At 33.4% G+C, this 17,392-nt stretch overlaps 1 protein-coding gene across 1 annotated transcript in view; it reads left to right on the top strand.

Annotated features, from left to right (window-relative positions):
• Positions 1-12,691: 12,691 nt before the first annotated feature.
• Positions 12,692-17,392, top strand: part of LOC106108219 (RB-associated KRAB zinc finger protein-like) — a 7,519-nt gene continuing 2,818 nt past the window's right edge. Inside the window, exons 1-11 of the mRNA XM_013289320.1 lie at positions 12,692-12,920; positions 13,109-13,240; positions 13,551-14,006; positions 14,619-14,746; positions 15,167-15,241; positions 15,474-15,600; positions 16,011-16,135; positions 16,571-16,634; positions 16,733-16,755; positions 16,873-16,960; positions 17,309-17,388. Coding sequence (XP_013144774.1) covers positions 12,813-12,920; positions 13,109-13,240; positions 13,551-14,006; positions 14,619-14,746; positions 15,167-15,241; positions 15,474-15,600; positions 16,011-16,135; positions 16,571-16,634; positions 16,733-16,755; positions 16,873-16,960; positions 17,309-17,388 — 1,406 coding nt within the window. The 5' untranslated portion in view covers positions 12,692-12,812. The remainder of the gene's footprint in view (positions 12,921-13,108; positions 13,241-13,550; positions 14,007-14,618; positions 14,747-15,166; positions 15,242-15,473; positions 15,601-16,010; positions 16,136-16,570; positions 16,635-16,732; positions 16,756-16,872; positions 16,961-17,308; positions 17,389-17,392) is intronic.

Here is a 17,392-nt window from a genome sequence, read left to right as displayed (position 1 = left end):
GGTAATAGTAATTTCAACTTTTTTGAACTTCCCAAAAGAAGGAGGTACTCAATTCGTCTATATGTTTTTTTTATGTGTGTTACGGCATAACTCCGCCGCTAGTGGACCGATTTTGATAATTCTCTTTTTATCATATTATTTATTGTTCTACGTGTCTACGGCAATGCTACGTAGTATCTACATTGCTACAAAATACGCTACGACGTTCACACGTTCGTGTAATAAGACAAAAGTTTGACAAAACAAATGTAACTCGCAGGCGCATAGTGACATTGAAACGTGATTACGAAACCGCGTCTAATTTACACACTAATTGAATTTTATAACTTCTTGAAAAGTATTGCTCATTTTACTGTTTTTATAATACTCAAACACATTGTTGTGTTTGATACACACAAAATATGAGTTTAAAAAAAAGATTTTATATTTTCTAAGAATGTATCCATTCTTAAAAACTTCTTTTGATAGAATACCCGATGCATACGCTCAGTAATTACTGACAGTTTTAACTAAATAATTTAACTTGAAGAGTTAAAACAGTGTGTGTGCAAACAAAACTAATTGAACAATTCAACGGATAGTTTAAATTTCACCATAAAACTTGAGATGAATGCAATCGAATAAACACTGAAGTTAAAAAACAAAATAATGCAATAAGAAATGGACTAAACTAATTTCCAGTGAGCATTTTAAGCGCCTTCTGATGTTACTAACAAGAAATTACAGGAAACGTTAATGAACAAACTTTGGCAGAGGTTGCCTGAGTTTATGTTAATTAATTTTCTTTTTTTTACTACTGTAGTCGGCTTTTAGCAATTAACACAATACGACTGGCTTATTTTTTTGCGAAAAATCTAATATTGTAAATGTGAAAGTTCTGATGAATGGATGGAGTTGGTACATGTCTTAAAACGGCTTAACGGATCTCGATAAAACCCAGCCTACATGAGGATAGCCAGTTTGAATGGTTTAAAGTATCGATTAAATTGAAATTTAATTTTTTAATGGAATTTGAATTTAAGAGTGTGCTTTATCATTTAAAACGCTTCTACATTTAGATGTCGGTTCAGTATCTTTCATAGTTAACATAGATTAATGATAGCTCCATAGAAGTCTCTAGAAAAATTGAATAACATCAAAAGAATGATACAATAACGAACAAAACACAATAGACGCGTTCTGAAAGCGTTCGGACAATCTTTTCAGTTTGACCAAACGTTGCTAATATCTTTTTAATGACCACATTAAATAAAAACAAGAAAAACCACAATAAAATCTGACAGCTGAGATAAATTTTGCATACAACTTGATATACATTCAGAATTTTATGTCTAAACATTAGGCATTTAAAAGTAGGGTGGTCTGAAAACTATTTAATCTATGGAAACCTTATTGAAATTATTTTTATTAGCTAAAATTGAAATTCTTTCCTAGTTCCAATATTTAAAAATGTATCGTCAAAGCGTATTGATGACTTAAGTTCAAGAAACAATTATACGTATGTTTTTTCTTGTAAACTAATTACAAATATGTTTGTGTAATAATATTATCGTTAAAATATGTCTTAGTTTGTACAATTATCTATTCGTAGAATTAATTCCGGGAAAATTCCACGAATTTCCGTTTGCCACCTAAATGCCACAAAACAAAGTGCCTACTTAGGAGCGTGTGATAGCGGGGCTGCCAACATTGTGCGCTGTAATTGTTACGCTCGCTAATTATTGCGCGATCTAAAACGTTGCCAATACTGCGATGCGGTCGTGAAATTGCTTTTAAATTAATATTAGAACAATTTTAAGACAATGATTTGCTTTTGTTTACATTAATAAATAATTATTTTCATCGCACTGTAGAAAGAAATTACATATATTGTAAAAATGTCCTTTTGTATTACAACACCCATGCATATAAATTTATTTGAGTGCGAGTAGGTACATTGAACTGTACAAGCTTCGGGTCCGTTTTTACGAAGCCTTTAAAAGAAAATTTATAGCGGCTTTGTTTCGAGGATAAGAAATAAACAAAAAAATATATATTACAAAATGTAAAAAAGCTACAAAAAGACAGTAAATCCTTCTTTACACCCGTTTTATTTACTGTAATTCGACTTAGTTAACGACTTCCAACGAAGCAGATATTTTTTATTATTTTTCTTCAGGCGCGATTAAAATCATAACATTAGGAAATAGATTTGAAATAAAAAATCACGACTACAACACTGAATGTCAGCAGAGTTTGTGTAAAATGTTTGAGTCGATTCTAGGACTTGCTTTACCTCTTTGGAACATTCATGAACTATAAACATTCATTTTAAAAAGATTTTAATATCGTATATCATATTTAATTAATCTATTTGAAAAGCATGTATTATTTTATTTTATGCGTAATACAATATCCCTTAAAAGTGAACCGTTTGCTAATTAAGTAACAAGTTAGCGGTCCTCGTTTTACGATCTTCGTTCAAAAACTCGTTTAATTCAATGGTTATAGATTCTACGAACATTTCAGTCAGATTATCGTTGCTATTGCCTAAATTGGTGATTGTTGCTTTAATTTTACGTACGTATTTGTAATTGGAAATGTGTGTAGTTTAGATATGATTAATGGTCAAGAGCGGGCGCACACCCTTGACATAGCAGTTGTGCGACTGTCGATTGTTTCGCAACCTTCAACTGTTTAGTTGCACAACTAAAAATCGAGTAGTGCACCTCCGTATACGATCATAGGAATCAAAGTGCGACTGAACTTAATAGAATGATATTACTTGTGAAACTAAACAGTTGAATTCGCTGGAAAACAGTCGACAATCGCGCAGCAGCTGTGCGATAATATAGCCAAAGGTGTGCGCGTGGTCTAATTATACTAACATCTAATGACTCGGCAATTTACACTTTGTAATATACTTGAGTGATACAATAACTTCACAATAGCCTGTTGTATATATATAGAAGTATGTTTATTATGTCTGTCTATGTAATAAATGTGTTTGTATACCAAATTTCATCGAAATCTGTTCAGCTGTTTAAATATAACATGATACTATTATTCGCTCACGATTCCATCCGCGTGGTTTTAGATAAAACAAAAGTAAGTAGCCAATGATTTCTTCCAGAATAACCTCTACATATATGACAAATTTCATAAAGATTTTGCTGAATTGCAGTTTAGACTACAATCTCTAATAAACATCTATCCATCTAAACTTACGCATTTATAATATTAGTAAGATTAATTCGCTAAAAGGCCACACAAAAAGCACTATGCAGTATTGAGGCAGTGAATGGTTACAAAGGAAACTTTTAATGCTAGTACAGCTCAGTTATGGAAAAGTTGAACAACAATGAACATTCTCCTATATTAATATTTCTAATTTTTATCCGTAGCGCGTAGTATGTTTACGTAATTAAAATTCATATTAATTACAGCCATGATACTCCAAGGAAGAATACGAAGATAATAAAATTCCTCACTATCTTAGCAGCTAAGTACAGTCAGCTTCAAACTAGTATATGTGCTGCGAAACAATCGACAATCGCACAACAGTTGTCAGATAGTTTAATCAAAGGTGGACCTTTTATTTAATAAAGAACTTTCATATATTCTCTTACCTACACCTTGTATTAACAATATACTTTGGCACAATGAATACTAATTAACGTGATAATGAAGTAAAATTGAGGTATTTTTCTCGCGTGTCTCACAGGCGGGCTGTGTTCCAGGACATGCATAATTAAGCTGGAACTTCTGACATCGTCACGATACTCCGCACGTCATGTGACCCCGTAATAATGGTACACGACTTAATTAGTGTCTGGAACGAAAAATAAAGTAATTTAGCTTTATAATTTTATTTATTTTATCGTTATGAAAAGCAAACATACTTACCTTCTATGTTTTTTTTAATCGTACACTATTTTAATGATGTTATAATAATGATCTTAGATGTAACTAGTTTTACCAGCGACCCCAACTGCGTGGAATGAAAAAAAAAAACAAAAATGAGAAATCTGTTGTGCCGTTTAGGCTTCAAGCTAAGAAAAACTTATCTATCTATAAGCTTTCGCATTTATAATTTTAGTATAATTGAAAAAAAAATCTCTTAATCAAGTTATTTTTCACAAAAGTGACACAAAACTCAGTAAAATGCATTTGAAAAAAATGACAAAACTTACATTTCTTTTAAAGTTTCAAAGTTCGTCGTCGCCCAGAATTTTTAAGTCATATTCACGTAAAAGTTTTTCTGTAAAACCTTCTCTGTTTCTCGCTACGTGCTCTGAAACTTAGGGATGAGGCTTCGCATACTAAGTTGTATGTTAACTAATACTTTTTCTTCTCAACTTATTAACCTTAACGACGTAGAGGTTTTACATGACTTTCTGATTATACTCGTATTGCGGAAACTTTTAGTTCCAAAAGTTATGTCAAACAGAAGACAAGCGTGAAGTGGAAGTAATTCCGTATTTCGTTTGATGAGATTGCGTGCCGTAGGACAAATATTAGTCCTCTTCTCTTCCTTATAAGGTAAGGATGAAAAGGATGAATGGATGATTTGTTACAGTTAGAGAGTAGCCTAACCTCTGAACGGATCTCGATAAAATTTAGCATAGATATAGGATAGTTTGAAAGAATTACTTTTTTTTTTATTATTCCACGCGGACGAAGTCGCGGGCGACAGCTAACTGAGATACAAAACAAACTGAAAGATAAAATTAAATAGCCTCCAGTTATTATCCTCGGACATATATTTATTGCTCGTTGCTGAAAAGCATTTTCCTGAGAACAAACACAACAATATTAAACTTTTATGACTTTTATGTAATTGAGCAATGTATACCACCATAACTTGAGTCATAAGTTACCTTGAAAATACAATAATATTTTGTATAAATCAATATAAACTATAACTATATTATAATTAAAATATTTAAAACTATTACCTATCTATACTAAGTTAAAGACGAAGGATTATGTATTGAAATAACTCAAATATTACTGGGCCGATTTTTAAAATTCTTACACCATTAAAAGCTATATTACCACTAAATATATACACAACATAAGCTAAGTTAACTACATTTTTTAAATACCATACGGACGAAGTCAGAGCAAACTTCAACATCAGTTATTAAAACGAGTTTTTAATAACTGAGGTCAATGTTTTCAGTTACGGTATTCAGTTGCGTATTATTAGAAATCTTCATTAAAATTACGCGCCTGGTAGCTGTAGACACCCTTCGGTTAAGTCAAATATACCTTAAAAGCCTTCTCCGTTCTTGCTTTTAAGTATGAGCACAGTGGGAATTGCGAATTCCCTTACGAGCGCAAAGAGAAAATATGATAAAAGGATCGCTATTTCATATGCTTTGAATAACGAAATATGCTTAGTGGAAACGAACCGTATCCAAAATGACTATAAAACAAAAAAAGTTTTTAAGCTATTGTAAACTTTTAGTCTGAAATTCGAATTAATAAAAATAAATAACAGTAAAAAATTTCAAATTGCCGATAATAGATTTCAATAGAATTACCAAAAACTATTAAAAACATAGTTAACCACAGACAAGGCGTTAGTTTCAATAATGGTTAACAATTTATCAACAAGCGATATCTTTGTTTTAGGTTCGTTAAACAACGTACTCAAATGTCTTCGTTAATCACTCTTACAATAGAGTAGATTGTCCTTTGTGGTCAGCGATTGACGTGAAACCGAAAGGATTTTGTGGTAATAATAAATGCTTAAAATATTCCCTTTAAATATTTAATCGTTTACGAGCTATGTGAGCACTATAGAGAGACTTAAGGTCACTCAAGGACAATCGAGAATGCAAAGGGAACAGAAGGGAGGGCCGTTAATACGGCCAAATACTAAAACACTTGCAATCTGATTGACGTGAAAATTTTTGAGGAATTAGAAGCTTAAATTTAAACGTTTCAGTATCCAACCGTAAGTAGAATATCTGCTCGAAGGACCATTGGCCATTGGTAATTATAATATTTTACAATATAAGTCGAAGCTGTGGATATAAATGCGCCTTTAGATCAGTACCTGCAATAAATAGCTTAAAAATGAGCATTCTTAAGGTTAATAATTGTTTAGATCATTTAGGGCCTGTCCCACCACTGGCTGATGGATGCATAGGTAGCTTAAAAATCACGTCACTATCAGATAATGGAATAAAATTCGATTTTTCCATGACATATTTTACACGTTCGATTGTTATCAGACAAATTACAATCTGGTTGGACAGGCCCTTAGCGTCTTCAATTTGACTACGTAATTTGTACGAATGACATTTATTTTTAACATATCCAATGGAAGTAGAAACGCGCTGTTTCGATATCGTGCCCAGTGAGCTGCGAACAGACATGATTTGCTATACGTGTTTTCAAATCTAATATCAACATTATTCCAGGCCCTCTGCCGTGTCTACAGTATGCTCGAGAAATGTTAAAATTCAAATCTAATTCCAAATCAGTTTTACAGATTTTATAATTTAGAATAAATTGCTTAATTCATATTTTCACAATAACTTCCTCAGGCTTTTTTATTTGTTTTAATAATAGAAGACAATAGTCAACATTTTATGATGAAATATTGACCATTACCGATAGATGTTTGCATAAAGATCGAATTGTTTTATATTTTTAATCGTTTTTAATAATCATAAGAGCCTGTTTCAACAAATTGTAAATTGTCTGATAACAATCCAACGTGTAAAATATGTGATGGAAATATCGGATTTTGTTACCTAATATGACAGTGACGTCATTTTTATTCTATCTGAGCCTCTGAGTCAGTGGTGGGACAGACCTTTACAGTTCTAAATAAACATTTAAACAACCTTCATATCTATTGTTCTAAACAAAAGTATTGTTTTCATTTTAGATTAAACAACGCCATCTAGTGAAAACTGTAGCATTCTGAGTTAACACATTATGTTTATCCATTAGAGCTAAATGACAAAAGTTTTGTTTGAATAAATTATTACAATCGTATTAAAAATCGGACAAAATCGAGGGCGACAGCTAGTATATGTAACGATAGCGTCGAACAAAATAACTGCGTTAAGTTTTTAAAACGTAATCTAAATCTAAATTTGTAATAAAATATTTTATATGAAACTGTCAACAAATAAGTAGGTATTGCCCCTTTTATCGCGTATTATATTGAGGTCGTGAATTAATCGTAAAAACATCATTCAATTATATCCGCTTTATGGCCGCGGTAACATTTTGTCGCCCACTTCCAAAGTTGTTAAGACAAGTGGACGTAAAATATAGACTTTAACAATTCCCGTTCTATAAAATTATTTATTTAATGTTAAACTGAAGATTAAACAAAGAGTTAGTTAAGAAATTCTTGTTTTTCTTGTAGAGTATTAGTATGTACTACTTCTTTACGTAATCAGCCGTTATATCTGAATTAACTCCCTTCTTAAAGATGTCCTCTTTAACACAGTCCATCCATACTTTCTTCCACTACCAGTGTTAACACATTAATTCTATTTACTTTCTTGTTTATGCAATCATATGTCCATATACTAAAAGACGTGTGTGTATTCATCATGTAATTTTACATTTATAAAACCAGTTCCCAACATTGGCGTAACTAAAACATATTGGTCCGTTAGTCAAATACAAGACTCGGAAATAAGACTTCCTTCCGTCCGTCAACTTGTTTAAGTCACTAATAATTCAAACTTTAATTAAAACTTTACTTCTAAATTTCCTTCACGGAAAACTCTACAACACATTTATTCATTTATTTCCGGATAATTATTTAATTTAGTTTTAAATGTTGATTTAGATTCGGTTATATTTTAAGTGTAGTTATAAAAGTGACTTGTTTATTTACGACATTTTAAACACACTAAATAAAAACACAAAAGTACATGTGTTTAGTTCGGGCTTTCACTATACCATATTAGGAGCACGTCGATAATTGATTTACACCCGCGCCAGCGCCCCCTTCCGGCCACGTGTAGAAATTGTTTACTTGCTTTGACGCTGATTAATCACTTTAAATTACTTTCATTGAACCTTACATTGATACCAGAAATACTTAACAGATATGTAACATACCCGAATACATAAAATGCATAATAAATTTCTAACAGTGGTAGCCCGCTTTAACATCTTCGCACCAATAGGTCGGCTCGCCCGGTGAAATACTACCACACAGAAGAAAGGCGTGAAGTGGGAGCAATTCCGCGTACAGTCCTATAAGTATGGTGCCGGAGGCCCAAATTTAGTCCCTTTTCCTTTTATGCCCTTGTAAGGAAATGATGAGAAGGGAAAGTGGATTTGACGCTGGAGGAGAAGCATCCGAAGGGGAAATATCCTCATTGTGTGCGTTTCTTAAGGGTAGGTAACGTATCCGCTATTGCGAAAATCTATGGGCAGCGGTCTCTTTGCCATTTTGATGAATTCAGGTGGACGCTTGCTCGTTTGCAATTTTATGATATATTAAAAAAACACATTACGAAAAACTATATCACTAATAATTAATGTTAAACTTTTAAATGCTTTCATGAGAATGATTTAATGAATGCGTATTTATTTCTCGTGTATTTTCCACACAACAGCGGCTGTAAGCTTCGTCTAAGGTTGTTGTTAATTTCACAGTCTCCGAGCAACGCTACATTCGACATCTTTGGAATTCCTAATTTCAATACCGTTGAAAGGGGAAATCTTTCGGAAAACAGCTTACTTCAAATTAAATATCTACTAATAGTCTTAAAGCTGTTTTTGCTTTTTTTATTAACAGATAACTAGGTTGTATAGGTTCTAGGTTGGTTGACTTCAAACAAATAGTTCGAAAATACTTCGTAAAACATAGATCATCATCACCAGCTCACTATACGTCCCTATTGAGGTGCTGAGACCTTAAGTAAGGGTGAATAGGCCTTAGTCAACTACGCTGCACTGCGGGTTGACTTCACACATATCTTTAAATTTCTTCGCCGATATGCGCAGGTTACATCACGATGTTTTCCTTCACCGTAAGAAATAAAGAAAGTATAGTAAAAACTTATTTTAAATAGTGTCCCACAATCATGGGACGCAATTACCAATCACATTCAGCTCATAAATTAGCAGATTAAAAAAGTTCTGCGCGCTTTTTATATCCGTTATTCTGTCGTGTGCCGCGCCCGCGCGCTGCACATCTGCACAATGACGGCTGTTTTCATTTCTGAATGCGTTATTTATCGCTTTCAATTTATTTCACGCATCTCATTATTACGGGAATAATAAGTCATGTCTATTTTTAAATGCAATACATTTTTGTTATATTTTCACTGGCGACTTCGCCCGCGTTAAAAATTAGCCTATGTTACTCACAGATAAATTACCTTTCTAACGGTGAAAGAAATTTTAAAATCGACCCAGTAGTTCTTTTAAATATTTCAATACATACAAAAATACAAATCTTTACTCTTTATAATATTAGTTTAGAGTACTTAAATGAAGTAAATGTTTCACTTGTATATTTTTTTGTTGTTTTTAAAATGCCACCAAATGTCGCTAAATTAATAGTCACAAACAACCATAAACATTAAAATATTGATGTGTGTCTATGTGTTTGTTAACCTTTAATCAATAGATATACGATTCTATTCGCCCCTTGTCAATACTGTATTTTAAAAAACCCCAAATATGAAAAACGTGAATAAAACATAAAAGAAAATATTTTGTAGTTCATCAGCGCGGTAATCACTAGCTTCTAGACAATAACAACACAACATGTCTTTGTCATTTCTGTCGACTTTTGGTTTTAAGAAAACAATACAAGAATTTTACGTATGTGTGCTAATAAGGGAAAAATAGAACACGCTTTTACAGCTACATTCAAATGCCTACATATCTTTTAAAAAACTCATTTTTTATACCTCATATTACTATAATTATTACACGTTACTAATAAACTAAGATATCGCACAACTGTTAAGTCCCGCTTTGATATCTAAGAGCTTATATGGAGGTGCATAATACTTGATTTTTAGTTGTGCGACTAAACAATCGACAATCGCCCTACACTTGTGCTATAGTTTAGTCAAAGGTGTGCGGCCGCTCTAAGTAGAAATGCGAAAGTTTAGATTGATAGATGTTTGTTACTAGGCATCTCTATATCAGCTTCATTAATCTTGGTGAATATTAGTATAGATACCTCATCTCGTAACTGCTCTATATTTCTAGATTTATCTTTTTAATTCTGAGCAAAGTTGCGGCAAAAGCTAGTTGCACAATAAAATGGTTAACAATTCAATATAGTATGCCAATTGTGCTAACTAGCAAATTTTTCTTAACAACAAAACAATAGAAAAATAAAAGATATTATTTTCTTACAATTAATTTCGGTAAGACAAGATCACGTTCACCGGCAAGAGGCGTCTCTTGAATTTTAAGCATTCGTTTGTATTCCGGAAATATAACTGTGTTTAATTTTGTTTTGTATGCGTTTATAAAAGAGTGTGATTTCTTATTGTGTTTAAACACGTTAATTATAATAAAATTACTTAAATTATATTAAACAAAGAAAGGGCAAGTAGCTATGGGCAAGTAGATTACCTAATGTTGTTTAATCTGTCCATGGACATTGGCCGGCTTTAAGGAGAAGAGTGTGCTTTTTTCTAGGACCACGGCCCCTAAGTCGTATTTATTTTGACAGTGTATTTCACAACACGGTTATGCGAGTAAAAAATTAACACGAAAACCTTATTGTGTCTATTTAATTTACACTATATCACATTTCGTTTGTTTTCATGATAAGATTCAGTTACATGTCTTATTAGTAATGTTAATCGCAGTCATCTTGTTAAGCTAACAAAGATTTAATTATCGAGTCGTCAAATTTGAATAATTAACATCGATTTGCAAATGGATACAACGCCGAGTTTGATTAATTACAAATAGATTAGATTAAGTTCGATTAACTTAAGAATTCTTACTTCAGTTTCTAACTTAACGTCGCTTTTTTGAGATTAGAGGCAAGAGGACGTGTTTTTATTAACTTTAGGTACTGGCGACTTGTTGTTTAGATTATATATTCGAAGATATCTTGTAACAACACACTATGATTGCTTTTGGATTTGGGGTCTATCGGCCTAATACTGAAACGACAGACGTCAAAATTGCAAATACCCAGTCATATAAAACGTTGTAACACATTTAAATGCTCTTTCAGTATTCCGCCTTTAAATCTCAATAATTTATTGTATTACACATTAGTAAAAAAAGTAATAAATCACGCTTTTGTTTAGTATTCATTTGTAATTGATAGCCAATAATATTTAGTGATTTGCTTTTTTATTCTGTGCAAAGAATCGGGACAAAATCGTGGCCCCAACTCGTAACGAAACCTTTTAAGAAGCCATCGGCCCGTAATTTCATTGTATCTGACTCGATGATAATAAATTTCAATAAATATTTTTATCGATGAATATTTTTAAGAGGGAATATATCCAATGTCATTGATGTTTGAGACGAGCTTATTTCGTGCAGTTCAATGAGCAATGTTCTCTATATGGGTTCTTAATTTTATTTTAGAAAGTGGTTATAAATAGAAAATTGTTTTAGCTTATACTAATGTTTTGTGCCGTAACAGTACTCCAAAATATCAATATAAATTAAATACTCAATTAATAGATTTACTAAAATAATCTTTAAACCAAGTACGTGTGGTCAAAGGGGATAACTTAGATTAGGCCCCAACTAACTCGAGCTTCATTAGCTGTTTGATCAGGCACTTTGACTCGGGAAATCTTATTTACCTACGTCATCTAATATGCCACCACAAGCCACCCGGTATCCTGCGGTCTGTGAGCGAGAAACAAACTAGTATGTAAATAAACACTATAAAATAATTGGATAAAATCAATCATCTTCAATATTTTTGTAACATAATAGTGTCAAAAGTAAACTTACAACATAGTTTAACGGATTAATTTTAAAATAATTAAAAAATTTTAGTCATAGATAAAAAAAAAGAAATTAACAGAAAGAAGAAATAACGCCTTGAAAAAATAAATCAGCGTTTTGTCAAAAAGAGAATCGAAGTGTCAAACTTAAAGGTTGTCGCTCATTAAACCTGGCATCATGTAAAAGCATCTGGCAAATATTCAGGTTTATTGGATTCTTAAACTATATGAAAAATTCATCATCATCATCATCTCCTTATCCTACTCCCGTAGGGTCGGCGCAACAGGTTTTTGTCCTCCACATAACTCTATCATACGTCATCTCAGTCATCACTCCCTTTTTGATCATGTCACCTTTTACACAATCCATCCATCTCTTTCTAGGTCTACCTTTACCGATGTACCGTTCCACACTCATAACTAACCTTCTCCTTGTAACATGCGATTCATCCCTCCTCATAACATGCCCATACCATGCTAACCTTTTACTCCTTACCTTCTCTACTACGGGGGCTACTCTCAAACTTCCTCTAATATACTCATTTCGTATCTTATCCATTCGTGTTACCCCACACATCCATCTTAACATTTGCATTTCTGTAACATGTAAATTAATATAAACTAAACTATATGAAAAATTGATTTAGTTAAATCTTATAAAGGCAGGACGTACAAAAATGCTAAATGGCAAATAAGTGTGTTTCGATGTTACTATACAAAAATAAAGTATTTTGGTTTAGGCACATCACTATGGTTTGGGTTTTGACTTTTGACGTTTTATTTCCAATGCTTCACTGAACATGATCCATTGTAAACAATTGTGTATTAATTGTTAAAATATGACGTTTTTGCAGTTTTTCTAAATTACGTGCATTTATTAGACGAGATATAATCATGTCTGATTTAAAGATATGTCGAATTTGCTTACGAAGCGGAGTTAAAGTTTACAAATACGATCAATATCAATTGAAATCTTATTACGAGGAAGTTTTGGCTTTAAAGGTAAATTGTTTGCATAAACATCATATTATACATAATTATCATTACTCATATATTTGATTCTCTCAGATTGATCATACATTCTTAAATATAAATGAAAACTATCGCTGTTTTCTTTCATAACATAAGATAGGGTCTAGAGGTCGTCTGTGGGGACGTATGCTGATGATATTATTGTTATTTTACAAAAGGTGTTTGAAGAAGATCCTCTGCCTCGTTACTTCTGCTACGAATGCTCAACGATTCTGCACAAATTCCACAAGTTCAAGGAAAAATGCTACAGAGGTCACAAATCACTCAAGGACTTACTTTGGAAAGGTCCCGTAAGTAGTATTGTTTACAAAGGTTTTTAATACCCACTAGCTTCAATTTAATAAGAAAAACTAAACACATTAATTGCTTAAATATTCAACCATAAACTTTTATGTAATGTGTATATATTTCATACAAATAAAATCTTTCTGTTAGAAAAAAGCAACAAAATAATCTTGCTTCAGTAATCATCATTAATAAACTCTTTATGAGACACTGAAATACACAATTTTAAGTCCATTTAAGGGGATGCAGGGAATACTGCAGTGTTACATTTACCTTGGGCTGCCAATATTCATATAAAAACACTTTTGATTCCAGATAACATATGAATCAGTATATAAAATAGATAAAACAAACCTTGGATCTAATTTATCTGTAAAATGCACGACTGATAGAATTAAGAATTACACAATAGACAATATAATAGATGATGAATTTGATGAGAAGGGAGATAGTTTAGATTTTGATGTATTTATAGAAGATTCAAATGAAAACAGACCAACAACAGTATTCATAGATGTTAAGGAAGAATGTATTAATTTAAAGAATGAATTCAAAGAAAGAAGTAGAAGTATATCTGAGAAGCCAAACAGAAGATTAGATCCAGAAAGTTGGAAGATCAATATTCTGTCAGAAGAAGAGGCTGTGAAGGAATTTAGATTAAGGTGTGAAGATCCCAAATATTTGGGAGCAGCTTTTAAATGTAAGGAGTGCTACAAAGGTTTCTCTAAAGAAGATATGTTGAAACGCCACAAGCAATTGAGACATAGTCAGGTAAAGACATTTTTAGTTTAATTATACAAGAACTAGCTGTTCCCCTGCGGTTTCATCTGCATGGAAATATAAAAAAATGTTTTATTGTTTAAGTTTGTCAAATTCACAATTGCAAATGTCTAAATTGCCGTTACCATAATAACCTAGGTTATTTAATGTTGGCAGCTTGTAGTTTACGGTCCCTTTCCCACATAAAGGTTTTTCCAATTTAACCCAAAAGTTTAATAGCGTAAAAATAATACCCTAATGTGTGTCATAAATGTAGGGCTTTTTATTAAAAAATGAATTATTCAAAAATATGACATGATCACTGACCTCCTACACCACAAAGTACACACTACTTTGTGGTATAGGATGTTTACACTTTATAGCATAGATGATGGGAAGGGAAAGTGGACTTGGTGGAGCAGAGGAAGTATTTCATCAAAATTTTTTGCTACCATAAAAAAGTCTACTTATAACATTTTAGTGGTTTTTTTCAAACCTTGTAATGCATGTTCAACTTTTGAATACTCATATTTAATATATGCCATACTAATATCTGCTCTGGACTCCATGGTCTGGAACAATTAAGGAAACACTGGTTAAAAAGATATGAAATTATTTTATCAGGACTTGGGTATATTTGAGTGCAAGTTCTGTCGCATGCGGTTCAAGTGGGAGTGCCACAGACGTAGACACATCCGCCAGCACTACACCAAGTACGAGTGTCTCAGGTGCCGTCTTGTCTGCCCGCTGGAGTGAGTATACTACATACACTAGCTGTAATTTTCAACTTAACTGTTAAATAAATATTGTGTTTTGCATATTCCTGTTCCAAATTACGTTTAAATCTGTTTTTCCTGAGTGGTAAAAACATCCATACATCAATAAGTGACGCCAATCTAGGGACTTCTATTGTTATTGGGGTAAAATCTTCCAAAAATACTCTCCCCTTTGAGGTGTAGACAGGGTTATGTGGTATTTGACTCACTAAAACCCTTCCTGTAGCCATCCTTAATGCTAGCTTAATAGAATTGGGTTCTGGAATGTTAAATGATAAGTGTCTTAATGCAAGTAATTCTTTCATTTTATTAAGGCTTTTCTAGAATAATATTATATTTGTGATACTAGGTGGATTCACTTTTAAAAAACGTTACTAATATATTTTGTATTGACAGAAGCACAGCCATACTGCATGAGGAATACCACAGCGGAGTCAAGAAAGAGTGTGTGCACTGCGGACAACAGTTTAGGTAGGTAATATTTCACTGGAAGGCTAATTTAGTATGTATGGAAACATACAAATATAATTGAAATTTGAGGTTAAGTCATAAATGTAGAGTCCAAAATCATACTTCATACTAATATTATAAATGCGAAAGTTTAGATGTTTGTTAGAGTTTGTAGCCTAAACTGGTGAACGGATCTCCATGAAATTTGGCAGAGACGTAGAGGATAGTGCGGCAGAGCACATGACTGTTGCAGACACGCGTCCACGTACTACACGCACATGCGCACGCACCGCAGCGAGTTCGTGTGCGCGGCGTGCGGCGCCTCCTTCGTCAGCCCCGCCGGCCTGCGCCAGCACCGCCGCCTCAAGCACGCCGCACAGGTCGCCGTCTACCCTTAATCGACGGAGGAGATGCACAAAAGAAGATACTTCTTCTTTCATCCTAATTTTGTGGGAAAAAAGGGCGGGAAGGAAAAGGAACTAAAGTTGGGCCACCCGCACCACACTCATGAAACTGCACTCGGAATTTCTCCCCCTTCACCTTCACCTGTCTTCTGTGTGGTCGTGATATGCGGGGAGCGAGCCGACCCTGCAGTGCGAAGATGTTAAAGCGGGCTGCCAGCTCCTGCAGCCTGCAGCCTGCCCCGGCCCGACCTGCACTGCGTCACTTCACACATCTCTTTCAATTTCTTCACCAATATATGCATCACGATGTTTTCTTTTTCCAATTTCTTATTATAATAATAATGGTCCTTCGAGCCGAGTTATTTTGATTGTAAGCCTTCGTGTAGGAGAGTCCCGAGGAGGAGGAGGAGGAGGAGGAGACGTTCTGCGCGCGCTGCGACATGCGCTTCGACTCGCGCAAGGCCTACGAAGGACATTTGTTCCACTCCGCGATGCACGCGCACGACGTAGAGTGAGTTTTACTTCTATTGACTTATATTTGTAAGGATTTGTATTTATTTATAAAGTACACAAACAGATAAGTTACACAGGTGTCGGGGAATGTCGTGTATAAATGAGTGCCACTGAGTCCTTAGTCAAAAATGTGACAATTTGATAAAATCGTCATATTTTAAAATACTTAATTTTGTCATTATATCAGACAAGACTAAATGTTAGCTAAAATAAAATTTCCCTTATCTTGTATTTTTTTATGTATTGAAATAACTCAAAAACTATTTGGCCACCTTTAATTTTTAGACCATTAAAAAGCTACCTTACCAGTGAAGTTATACTTTTTATTATTTTCTTAATCTCACGCGGACAAAGCGAATAACAATTAGATTTTTATTAATTTTTCTACTATTGTCTACTATATTAAAAATAATAATTTGTCTACTATTTACAGAGAGGGCAATGAAAGTCATGACAGCGCCCACAAGAAAGTATTGGGAAAGAAAATGCAAGCCAAGGTGATATGCTGCTAATTTGCTATTCTATTAAATACCATTTATCTTCCAATTAATTATTAAAGATTTATTTGTATAATAAACCAGTTTTTTTTCAACAGATCAGTAAAGGATTAAAACGTAGGTGAGTTTATTGTTAAATCTTTATTAGATTTTCGATAGTTTTCTTTTTTTAATATATTTTGTAACACAAAAATCGAAACTTTGCGATATCAATCCATGAATTTGTTATTTAAATTAGAAAAAGCGAGGAGTTTGCGATCATTGCGGAGGGCAAGCGGCGCAGGAAGCTGAAGAGGAAGCGGAGGAAACCAACCACCTGCTATCAGGTACGAACTACAACGATATTAATAATTTAAGTATGAACCAGTCATTTATACTGATATTATAAAGAGGAAAAATCTGTTTTTTTTATGTATGAAACTCAAAAACTACTGGGTCAATTTCAAAAATATAGTAACATAGACTATATTTTTTAATCTCACACAGATGAAGTCACGAGCAACAGCTAGTGAAACACAAAGATAAAAGATGTGTATTTTTCCATGTATTGAATCTTAAAAACTACTTGGTTTATTTCTAAATACTTTCATTATGAAAAAGCTACATTATCGCTGAGTGTAAAAGGCTTTATTTTATAGAGGAATTAGCGAGTAAAAGGTAGTTGTGTTGCGCAGTGCGGCGCGCAGTTCGAGTCGCAGTCGGCGTGTCTGCGGCACCACCAGGCGCAGCACCCGCGCACCTCCTTCCACCCGCCGCAC

Source organism: Papilio polytes, unplaced genomic scaffold (assembly GCF_000836215.1).
Source record: "Papilio polytes unplaced genomic scaffold, Ppol_1.0 DF821733.1, whole genome shotgun sequence".
In the NCBI taxonomy this organism is placed as follows: Eukaryota; Metazoa; Arthropoda; class Insecta; order Lepidoptera; family Papilionidae; genus Papilio; species Papilio polytes.
This window is presented reverse-complemented; position numbering and strand designations above follow the sequence as displayed.